The 12,498-nt window shown below is 39.5% G+C and overlaps 1 protein-coding gene across 1 annotated transcript in view; it reads right to left on the minus strand.

Moving 5' to 3' along the window:
* Scel (sciellin) overlaps nucleotides 1-12,498 on the minus strand; it is a 115,058-nt gene that overhangs the window by 46,191 nt on the left and 56,369 nt on the right. The window contains exons 13-14 of the mRNA XM_090341782.1: nucleotides 2,978-3,058; nucleotides 537-602 (exon numbers count right to left, since the gene is read on the minus strand). Of these exons, the coding sequence (XP_090197908.1) occupies nucleotides 537-602; nucleotides 2,978-3,058 (147 nt within the window). The remainder of the gene's footprint in view (nucleotides 1-536; nucleotides 603-2,977; nucleotides 3,059-12,498) is intronic.

A 12,498-nucleotide genomic window follows, 5' to 3' on the forward strand; every position in this document is an offset into this window, starting at 1 on the left:
AAGTGCTGGGCAACTGGTGTAAATCTGTACTGTTTTGAGGAAAATAGACCATGGGGAAATGTCAGTATCGCAGGGGAACCAGCGCTGTGTGGAAGCAGGTCCTGGTGCTGCAGGGAGAGCTGGAGGTGACATCAAGAACCATCACAGGGCAAAGCTTTTGCAGCACAAGTACAATTTTAAGTGACTATTCATACACACACTCACAATGTGGCCTAGAACTAGGACAAGTGGTGGGAACAGGGGGTGAACAAGGTTTTCCTTCTTTTTAGGAGCTTGGGCTTATTCTATAACTATGTTCATTCATCCAATTTAGGTTTGGTTTTTGTTTTTGTTTTTGATGTAAAGCTTAGGATAGAAATAAAAAGAAAAATATTTAAGTAGCTATACAAATGTATTTTATTACCCACTACATTAAAGTCAGCTCAAAACTTGATTTATATATTTTGCTATAACTCTGTACTCTTAAAATGCTTTGTCCTAGCAAACCATTCTCATGGTTTCTACAATTACAATTGTATACACAGGGTTCATTGTACCTTATCTTTCTTTCAGCTGGTCTGTTGGCTTCTGAATGCAAATCTGGTTTAGGATGATGAATCGTCCTAAATTATTAAAGATAACTTATGAGAAAAAAGATACTTCTCAGGTAAATTTAAACTTATATGAAGACATTTATATTGAAAACCTTAAAAATACTTTAGAACAATGCCACTACTTTACTTTTGGTTTTTGGCTTAGCTAACATTTAGCCATCTCCTACTTGAAAGTCTGGATATAATATGCTAATTTAACCATTTCATCTTCTTTTCCTATATTCTTTAAGTCACAGGATGCATTTAGAAATGCAGGTTCTAGCTGAGATAGCTCAGTTGGGAGAGCATTAGACTGAAGAAATGCAGGTTCTACATATGTTTCAGTTCATTTTCTTGTTTTCTCAGAACATTTCCATACTTGACTCTTAAATAATAATATTACAATAATATAAAATATATTTGTATATATAATATATAATAAAATAACTTAAATAATGATATTTAAAATAGCATTTTAAAATAGTAACAATCCTTTCTGCAGTGTATGATCTCAGATAAGGTACTGAATCTATATTATAACATAGTTACTGCATTAAGAATGGCCATAGTGATGTTCACTATTCACAATAGCCAAGTGATGGAAACAACCCAGATACCCCACTACAGATGAATAGATACAAAAAATGTGGTATATATATATACACAATGGAATTCTCCATTGCCTCCAGACATGATAAAATAATGGCATGTGCTGGGAAATGATGGAACTAGAGCAAATCATGTTGAGTAAGATAAGTCAAGACCAAAGGAACAAAAGGCGCATGGTATCCTTAATATGTGGATATCAGAGCCAACCAGTACAAGAGTGATGACTCAGTATTTGGATATTCAAGATCACTGACATGATCTTGGAGATATAAATATAACTATATAGACATAGTATCTATTATGGGATATATACTTTATATACATAATGATATATTATATAAATTGATGTGTATCTATGACATACAAACTCTCAGCTTGATTTTAATTTTGTTCTTAAATTTATGTGCCATGATTGCATATAGTGATCCCATTCTTGAATACTTATTTAAATTTGACATTGGAAATATGATGTAAAAAATCAATGTAAATAAAACCTTTAAAAAAAGAATGACCACATGAACAAAACCTCCAATTATGCAAGGTTCTGTTACATTTTTTTAAAAAAAATCCTTATTATTATCTTGAAATAGTTGTACAAAGGAATTGCCATTTAATAAAGCAGTTTATGATGACAATATCTCTTGATCAATTTGTGATATGATTTCTCTGTTCTCTTCTTTAGAACTTGAGTGACCTACTTATCCACTTTTGCTTGTTCTCAAGAAGTTATATTCAACAATTTTTTGTTCTCCTGAGGACATGCATTAATTACATTAAAAACCACTCTCCCTTTCATATTCTTTCATTAAAATCATCTGGCTGTGATTAAAGTAACCCAGGCTTGAAAACACATGTAAGTTGTCCTAATTTTATTTTTCAGATCATTGATAGAAGAAAGAAACCGGAGTAGTAAAACTGGATTAGACCAATTCCTGTGAAAGTTAGCTTCTTTCGAATCTAAACAAACTCATTGCTCTAGTGCAACTGATTTCAGATTAAAATTTACATGATACACGCCCAGTTATGTTAGCTCTTTAAAGAAATCTCATTAAAATTATGCTTTCATTGCTCAATGCTTAAAGAAGATAAATCAGGTAAGATAAAAGCTTAAGAAGTTATTTTATGAGATAACCATTGTACAAATGAAGTCTAATCTATATTATTAATTAGTTCAGTGATGAAATCTTCTCTTGCCTCATTAAAAAATGATGCTTTCATCGTAAGGACAAAATTTCAAAGATTCTGTGAGGTTTTACTGAATGGAAGTTTAGACCCAATTTTTGACACCAGGAGAAAGCTTGATTGCTTAGGCCAGCTCATTGGGCAGCACTTTCTAACTTGTTATCCTCTTCCTAAAGAGCAGTTCTATAATTGTGACTTGAAGAATAGCTTGATAATTGTGTCTTACATGGTGTCAAAAAAAAATCACCATCAAAAATACAAAAGAACTAAAGACAGGCAGTCAAGCCTAGCTAACGGATTCAGCCTTCATGGAGATAACCATTTCTTAATCTCCTCATAATAATAATGGAACTGTGGAATGTACATCTTGCAAAATGGTTCAAGATTATGAAACACTTCCTGACCACAAATAGCTGGAAACTGTATTCCAACAAGACAACAATATTCAAAAGCAGGAGTTGATAAATGGAGTGAGGGGGAATCCTGTGAGTGTTTCACGGGGGAATGTGCATAAAAAACCTATCCCTGCTTCCCATGAAGCAGGTCACAACGTGCTCCTTATTTCCCTGGAACTTCTTTTTTTTTTCATGAATTCCACAGGTCCTCAGTCTTACCTATGATCTCGTCTCAAATGGTTAGGAGAAGAAACAGGAGAATTGGGTTTCGGAGGTATTGGAGGGTGAACAGCTGAGTCCCTTCGAAAGAGAAAAACAAAAATTTATTTCACAATGGAACTATGAAAGGGGGGATCTGTCCATCAACTGCATCCATTGCCTACATGAGACTAGTGCTTATGTTCTATAGTCCCTATATGGGAGAGGCACAATAGTTCAGAAGCCAAGGGGACCAAACTTTCAAGAAGTCAAAGAGTTGAAATGTGGTATTTGCAAAGTTCATTCAGTCATACCAGAAACTCCATACTCTTAGATTATTGCTTGAACTATGGATTTCTTTAATAGCTTAGTATTTGCTAGTAGGTTAAGCTCAAGTCAGGGCATTTTCAGTCAGCTGCACATGAGCATAGTAAATGGTTCTTGAGCATTAACATATAAGCTTTTTTAGGAATTATATCACTTAGCAGGCTGCTATGGAAACCACAAGAAGGCTTGAGATTTCACAGACCTCAAGGTGAAGTTGATTTGAAGCTTTTCGCCAAATCTGATAAATATTGTTAAATAGGCTATTTTGATGCTAGCAAAGTACAAGATATGTTATTAGCTGAAACTTTTCAATAAAGCACCATGTAATTTCTGGGTTACCTTAACTTAGTGATGGAGCAATGTACACACACACATTTTGGAAGGAATCAGCTGTTCCCAAAGGCTTACCATCTACCTACACCTCCCACCTCACCTTGTACCCTTCTCCAGTGGGTTGGTTTTTTTTCTGCTTGTTTATTTTTTCAGTTGTGGGGCTTGACCTCAAGGCCTGAGCACTGTCCCTGAGCTATTTTATTCAAGGCTAGCAGCACTCTTCCACTTACAGTTTTGGAGTGGTTAACTGGAGCTAAGAATCTTAGAAGGACTTTTCTGCCTGAGTTGGCTTTTAGCTGCAGTCCTCAGATCTCAGCCTCCTGAGCAGCTAGGATTTTACGTATGAGCTGCTGCCACCTAGCTCTCCAATGGATTTGTACCTAGTAAATGCAATACTATAATGTGGAGCTCATAGCAACTCCTGGCTTCTCTGCACACACTGAATCAGGCTGTACAAATTGCTGCTGGGTGACAGAGGTTTACCCTGATTCTATTTTCTCATCAGTCATAATCCTCTGTAATAGGATTGTTGGGGGATTGTCAGGAAATGAGATCATGCTTTTATCCAGCACTCTTTGGTAGCTTTTGGTGCAATGTACTCTACGACATAGATAATATCCTTGGCACTCAAAAGGCTCTCAACATACAAATATGTAGAGGGAGGGAACCCATATGGAGAAGTAAAGTAGAATAAAAAATAGAGTGAAGGATAGACAGAGATTAGGCTGGGCATGTTTTGTTTTGTTTTGTTTGTTGTTGTTGTTGTTTTGTTTTGTTTAGAATGGCCTGGAAGGCTTCTTGGGAAGGTGAAATCTGAACCAAGACCTTCGGGACCTGACAGAACGCACCTTGAGGATTTCTTCAAGGAGAATGTCAAGATATTGTTTGTATCCACTTAGAGATGGCATTTCACACTTGAAACAGTATGAGATCACCAAGGAAGCTCACCATAGGAAGGCCGAGGACGAAGGCCTTGGATACCTCAGCATCTGTCTGGTGATCGAGACTAGAAAGGAGCAGGGAATGAATCTGAAGAGGAGTGGCCAAGGAGAGCAGATGAGGAAGAGGAGGGTGTGGTATCCTCAAAGCTAATGCAGCAAAAAGTTTCAAGAAGGAGGTCACTGGTGTTGTCCAATGAAGGCTACCAATAGGCCAAGTTAAACTAGGACTGGGAACTTAGCATAACTTTGGCAGCATGACCACTGGTAACCCTGATAATAATTTTGGTGGGACATGGAGGAGGTGACATGGCAAGGATGGATTTAGAAGAAAATGGAAGACTAAGAAGTAGGAAAATTGAAGTTAGAGTTTTGCAATGAAGGGGGAAGGGAAGAATGGGTAGCTAGCTGGAGTTAGATGGCCTAAGGCAGATCATTACTGCATGTAGTTGTGATGTGAAGAAAAATGATCCAGTGAGTCACTGGCGCAGGAGTAAGGGGGCAATCGCTAGATGGATATCCTTGAGAAAGGCGTATTTGAGCTTCCTGTTTCCACTACTAGGACTTAAAATCAGGGTCTGGGTTCTGTCCTATTGCTTTTCTGCTTACGGCTGACACTCTAGCACAAAAGCCACTTTGCTTTTTGGTGGTTACATGGAGATAGGAATCTCACAGATTTTCCTGCCTGAGCTGGCTTCAAACCATTATCCTCAGATCTCAGACTCCTGCTTAGGTACTATTACAGGCATGAGCCATAGAGAGTTCATTCCTTGTAGCAAAAAGCATAGGGACCACTTAGAGAGTGATCGCTTAGATAGGACCACTTAGTAGAGAAAGTTCTCTTTTGTGTACTTTGTATTCTCCCAATACAAAAAGAATCAAAGACATTAAAGTGAGAAGGATGAGTGGGTGTTAGAGAGAGAAAAGAATGTATGAAATAAGGAAATGAGGAGAGAGGAATTGTGGGAAAAGCCTATGGCAAGATCCCTGGGTTGGTGGTTGTGGCTGAGCTGAGGAATTTCTAGAACCAGTATCTTGCAATAGCGTGAAGAATATATTGGAGAGGAAGTCAAGAAAGTGAAGAGGCCAGAAGAGGAAAGGGGTTTTCATTGGGATATTGATAGTTCTAATACAGTAACAGGGCAAGAGGTGCTTGTAAAAGACAGAAAGCCTGGGGCCAAAGTCTCCAGAAGAATGAAGTTGAGTGATTCACAGGCCTTCAGCAAATGTGGAGGCCAGGAAAGGAAGCTCCTGACAGCATGCCTTCAAAAGAAAGGGGAATATTAGGGAGGAAGGAGTTTAAATCTACCAGAAATGGCAACAGGAACCAACAAGACCCCTTCAAGCGCCAAACACATCCTTGTGATATGTCGACTGAGGAAAAAGCACCCCTCGCCGAGAGGGGTTCTTCTTTACTGGAAGAACCTAAAGAATGGTACATGGTCCCTCAATGGGCACTTATAAGGAGGTTTTGCTAATAATGGATGGGAGCCAGGATGAAAGGTTAGAGTAGAGATGCCTACGTTAAGGTTACAGCCAGCATCTCTATAGCACTGGCCTGAGTGGTGAGAACAATCCTGATTTCAGGTGATAATGTCATGTGGAACAGGACAGACTTAGTCCTGATAGTCGCTTGGCAGTGTACAGTGGGATTGTGGTGAGGCTGTGGGTGGTACAGGCAATGAGTGGCAGAGCGTGGTGCCTCCTGGATCTTGTCTTGGTTGAAAAACAGAAGGGTAGAGGGCATAATAATAATTTTCTCTATAGAATAAATATCTCTGCTCTGACTTAATGTCAATGTATACATGCAGATTATTTTATCAGTAGTGATACATTTTTTTTCTCCAAAAGTGTCCCCATGCTAGATGTACGCATCCAATAATATCCTATAGCATCTCTGTGTCAGGTACCTGATGTCATGTTTCCTTCCAGACACAGGGAAAATTCTCTTCTGAGCCAGGCACCAGTGGCTCATACCTATAATCCTAGCTACTCAGGAAGCTAAGATATGAGAACCACAGTTCAAAGCCAGCCCAGACAGAAGAGTCTCCGAGACTCTTATCTCCAATAATCTAATCAGAAAAGGCTGGGAGTGGTGCTGTGGCTCAAGAGGTACAGTGCTAGCCTTGAACAAAATGAAAGAAACTTAGGCATAGCACCCAGACCCAGAGTTCAAGACCCAGGACTGGTTATAAAACAACAAAAAAAAAATCTGTCCTGGATAACAATAGGGTTATGCACAGAGCATTGGGTATCTGAAGACCAGAAAGAGAGGAGTCCCCAGACGAAAAGGAGGAATGGCATGACACCAGGCTTTGTTTATGATGGAATGTTATTTTGGGGGGTAGGTATGGGAGAAAGACCTGGGTAGAGAAAAATGGGATCAAGTTTGAGGAGTACTCAGGGAAGAAAAGGGGCTGTCAGGTCATGACTGACCAGCAGGAAGAGCTGAGAAGACAGCTTAGATGATAAATGTTTCTACCTTCCTGGACCAGGAGTTGTGCAATTCAATAGGGCTTCGCTTGGCTAGAGGGAGTTTTCATTGCATGTCTGCAAGGCTAGTCTCACACACACACACACACACACACACACACACGCAGAATACACACACACAGATTTACACACACACACACACAGAATACACACACACAGATTTACACACACACACAGATTTACACACACACACACAGAATGCACACACACAGATTTTCACACACACACACAGATTCTGTGTGTGTGTGAGTAAATCTGTGTGTGTGTGTGTGTGTGTGTGTGTGTGTGTGTGTGTGTGTGTGTGAGTGAACAGGGCTGGGAGGATGAGAAAAGTCATTCATGCCATGCCAGGGAACACAACAAGAGCCAAGCAGGGGGATTTAAAATGCAAGAGCCAGGCAGGAAGCTGTGTCTATCATAAAGAGGAGGAAACAGGAGACATTTATTGGAATGATCCCCACTGAGTTCTCAGATGCGAAGTTGAAGCTTGACCCCCAGCTCTTCTCCTACCTTCCCCCATCCTGGCTCTGAGCCACCACATTGATAACTATCATGTAAAGAAAGAGCTTTCAGGAATCAAAAGGCAGTTTTTATGAAAATTTGTGGGGGTATGACAAAGGCCAGAGCTAAAAGCCATCACTGTAACTGTTTCTGTCACTCCACCAGCTGCTGAGAAGATCATTTCATTCCACCCTGAGAATTTGGTTCCATCTGAGTTTGTGAACATTTATGTTCCTGTAGCACACATCTAGGTTCTGCCTCCTCATATTTATTTATGCTTCTTGTTTATGCTTCACTGGTACCTTGCTTTTGTTTCCCACACATAGAACGTTAATTTGAGCTGGAATTTATGACTGAATGTAGGTTCTCACCTACATTCCTTGGTTTTAACCATACATATAACTTGGGTGGTATGATTTTATTTTATTTTTTCACTAAAGCTCAGAAAATTGGGTTAGAGTAAACATGGGTATGCAGGTAGATTTCTTGAAGCGAATGTCTAGGAATGATACGGCAGGATCTCATGATGTAGTTTTGTTTTTTGTTTTGTTTTGTTGAGGAAGCTTCACACTCATTCCCACAGTTGCTGGACTAACTCACATTCTCATCAGCTATGAATAAGAATTCCTCCCCACAACCCCTACATTCCCAAGCCAATTTGTTGTTTTCTTCATTATGACCACTTTGAGTGGCTAAAGAGAGGTGAATCTTAGAGATGTTTTGATTTACACTGTCCTGATGGCTTCCTATCAAACAACATTTTAAAAAAGATAAACCTTATCTCAGGCTAATATTTAATTATTTTTCACATGTTTAGGATGGGTCATTTTAATATTCTATTGGGTGTCAGACAAGCTTAATTTTTACCAAAAAAATTTTTAGTCAATACAAAGATTTTTTTTGGATTGTGATTAAAAAATGAATCTATTGTTTTTGTGTAGCAAGGAATCAAACTTTATAGAAGATTTGGTACCAATAGAGTTAAAAAATGTTGAAGTATAATTAGGAAGGTTACATTTTACCATTTATAGTTACAGACAGAAAAATATAACTACAGTGCAAGGTTGCCATGGCAACTTCCCTTCTCAATCAGGGTTTCTTTTTCTCCTCTAACAGCACCAGTCACCAACTATAAGTGAAAAACACTAACAAAGAGGAGGCTTATCAAGAGGTACTATATTAATAAACTGCTTTGTTGAATAGCAACTCCTTTGTACAACTACTTAAAAATGACAAATATTTTTTAAAAAAGGTTTAACAAAACCTAAGGATGAGAAATAATGGTGACAGGTAAGATGTGTCAAATTTTGTCCAATATTATTTCTTCTCTGTAATGGACGATGATTCCAAAAGAATAAAGAACAGATTTTGTTGGTAGTGGCTATGCTGTGCCTCCTAAATCAATATTCCGGGTGGTAGTCACAGACATCCATGCTGTTTGTTAAATGATTTGCTTAAATGAATTTCTCAAGTGGGCCTTTAATCACTGAACCTTCAAATCATCTAAATATAGAGCCAGAAGCATTTGAATTTACCAATGGGTTTGGAAGGCAGAAAGTAGTTTAATATCAACTTTCTAGACAGATACTCTCAGATTTTATGTCTCTTAAAAGGCACTATTGTCCATTCCATCGCTGGCTTGAGTCTGGCAAATATTATTCTGAAAGGGCTCAGAGTTTGAAATATCAGCACGTGCACTACTGATGGCAGATGAACTGCTTTGTGTCAGGCTTTCTGACACTTTTTAAGATGAAATCAGTGGGAAGAAGAAACCATAGCTGGCTCTGACTGTCCCATAATTTCCCACATTGATGACAGGTAAACTTTCACATATATATCACAGTCTCTAGCACATGGGCAGCGTGCAAATTACAGAACAACACAATACTATTAGAATAGAAATAGGAGACTCTGAAAAGCGATTTAATCATACCACAAAGAATGGGTGTCTATCTATAATGTCTTATGCGAACAGATGTTTGTCCACTAACATCAGTTTTAGCTTTCTAGGTAACGAATGCAGAGAATTCCCTTAGAAGAAGAGATGCACTCTCACACACATTTGTGTACACCCACAATCACACACTACTTCTCATACAATGTTCTGCAACCTCAGCTCTGACCTACCCCTTCACCTGGCTCATTCTTACTCATTCTTTGAGATATTGCTTTTGTTGTTGTTGTTATTGTTTTTGTCAGTCATGGGACTTAAACTCTGGGCCTGGGCCCTGCCCCTGAGCTCTTCAGCTCAAAGCTGAAGCACTACCCCTTGAGCCACAGTACCACTTCCAGTTTTCTGGTGATTAATTGGAGATTAGAGTCTCACAGACTTTAGTACCTGGGCTGGCTTTGAACAGCACTCCGCAGATCTCAGCCTCCTGAGTAGCGAGGATTACAGGTGTGAGCCTATGGACTCCAGGTTCATCCTCAGTTGCCTCTTTTTAGACACACACACACACTTTGTATGTCGTGGCTGCTCCCACTTTTGCACTCATGGTACCTCAAACAGCCATACTCTCTCAGTCAGGCCCAGCCACCATGTTTAGTGATCCTTACTCAAAATGGCACTCAGATAGACTTTGAGTCTCCTGGAGGAGGGAGGGATTGGGTGTCATACAAGGGCCAGGCACCCAGCAAGGTATGTTCTTAGTCTGTAGACAGATCAAAACCTTTTTGCTTTAGGGTGTTTAGAAAGGAGAGGAGGAAAGAGAAAGGTATTTAAGCACATGGAAATAAAGCCCAACTACAAAGACACAAATAGATAACAAATTCATGATCTTGTAGATACTTAGAATACTAAAATCAATGAATTGATAAGTACATATTGAAAAAGTACTGTGAATATACTTATGTATCTTGCAAAGGCTTATGAACTGATACCAGTTGAAGGGAGGGGTGGAGCTTCTCCACAGGCAACAACTTCATGCTAAAGAGTGACATGAACTTACACAGGGGAGCTGCCTCTCTGATTCTTCCTCCACCTAGAGTGGCCTTAGCCTCTTATGATTCTGGGTTAGGGTTCCCCCACCCCCTTGCATTTGTCTTTGAGAAGCCTCATTGTTGTGAATGACTCCCTCAGAGGATGGCTGACTGGTCAAAGCACAACCAAACTACACTCATGGCAAGCTCCTGCCACCTAGTGGTGATAACGTTTTCAGTGCTCAACATCCTAATCTCCACTTCGTTGCAGGAATGTCTGGATAAAGGGGAAGTAAGGAAAACAGAGAGGTCAGTGACATTCTGAGGCTTCGAGTGTGCATGGGAACAAATGGTGATGTTAAATGACATGGAAACAAAACAGAAAACTGCAATGTACGCCGCCTCTCAAAGAATGAATGTGTGGTCTTGGTTGGTTGTAAGTATGTATCATATGTAGTTGCTGTGCAGGGCATAGCAAAGAGAGAACAAAACGACCTGGCATTCCTATTTATCCTGAATTTGAGGAGAAGAGGAGGATTAAAAAGGAGATGGCAAAAATAAGAGGCTTCTGATCAAAGCAACACCGTTTCTGTAGAGATACAGCGAATGAGATGAGCAAGGAGCTCACACACAGGGATGTCTGAGATTGCATTTTTGATGGCTTAGTCTAGGCTTGTCCAGTATATTTGCCACCATTCTAAATTCTTATCAAAAGTTTACACATAGCTCTGTGTTGATGGTTTATGCCTGTAGTTCTGTTCAGGAGGCTGAGGTCTGAGGATCACAACGGAAAGACAATCCCAGAAGGATATACCAGAAGACTTTTATCTCTTATTTACAAAGGTGAGAATTATGCCTTAAGTGGAAGAGTTCCAATTTTGAGTGAAAAATCTAAGGAACAAAGGCCAGGCCCTGAGTTCATGACCCCATGCCAGCCCTAAATAAGCAAATAAATCCTTACCCAGGTAGCACTGACACAAATCAAAAAAACTATAGTCAAAGTGAGAGAGCAGAACAGAGATCAAGTGGAACTGAAGCCATAAAGAAAAATCAGATTAAAAACAAATATGGCCATAGGAACATTAGTTCCTCAGGAAAGATAGCATTGCACATAGAAAAAGATTGGTGCCTTCATGGTTTACTGACTGTGGGAGAATACTGCATTTAAAATAGAGTAAGTAGCTGAACCAAAGAGCAAAGGGAATTTATGAGGGCTGGAAGTAAGTGCCAATAGTCAGTGCTAAGAACTAGGATCTTTATTCTAAGATTAAAAAATCATTCTCGTTGTTAGTTAAATTCACTTGTCATATGTTTGAATATTTCTATTTGTATATAATATTTTATCAGCTATGTATAAGAGCGTATAAGAGGTGGGTATGAGGGTAGGGGAAGACAGTATTTAGGCAGCATTTATCTTGGTAATCTAGGGAAGCTACGGTGAACATGGTGGAAATGGAAAGAGGGATATGGACTCAAGAAGCTTTTAAGAGATAAATGGACAGAATTTGCTAAGAGGCTGGATATATGTGGTTAGGGAGGAAAATGTGAACAAAACAGATTCAGGTCTTCAGAGTGTCCAGAGGCTGGAGGATAGAGCTGTTTCCTGAGATAAAAGAATAGGTTAGGATGAAGAATTCTGGATATCACCATGAATGCGCCATTTATAGTATTTTTGAAACACATAAATGCAAGTGTTAAGTAGGCGTGGGATCTGGAGTAGATAGAAATGAGAATGAAGAGCACACAGGGCTGTTCACTGTTTACTGGTGTAGACACTGCTGCAGCAGTTCTGCACAGCACAGCAGAAGGCAGCAAGAGGAACTCAGAGCCTGTCGGAGCATCAGTGGTTGACAGAAAGGAGACAAAGGAAGGTTGGCTTAAAATGAAAGGAAAAATGTGGCTCACACCTGTAATTCTACCTACTCGGGAGGCTGAGATCTGAGAACCAAGGTTCAAGGAGGCAAAACTGAGAGAGTCTTATCGCTAATCAATTACCAGAAAGCCATAAATGGAATGGGGGGGGGAGGAACA

Source organism: Megascapheus bottae, chromosome 11 (assembly GCF_031878675.1).
Source record: "Megascapheus bottae isolate mThoBot1 chromosome 11, mThoBot2.hap1, whole genome shotgun sequence".
Taxonomy (NCBI): Eukaryota; Metazoa; Chordata; class Mammalia; order Rodentia; family Geomyidae; genus Megascapheus; species Megascapheus bottae.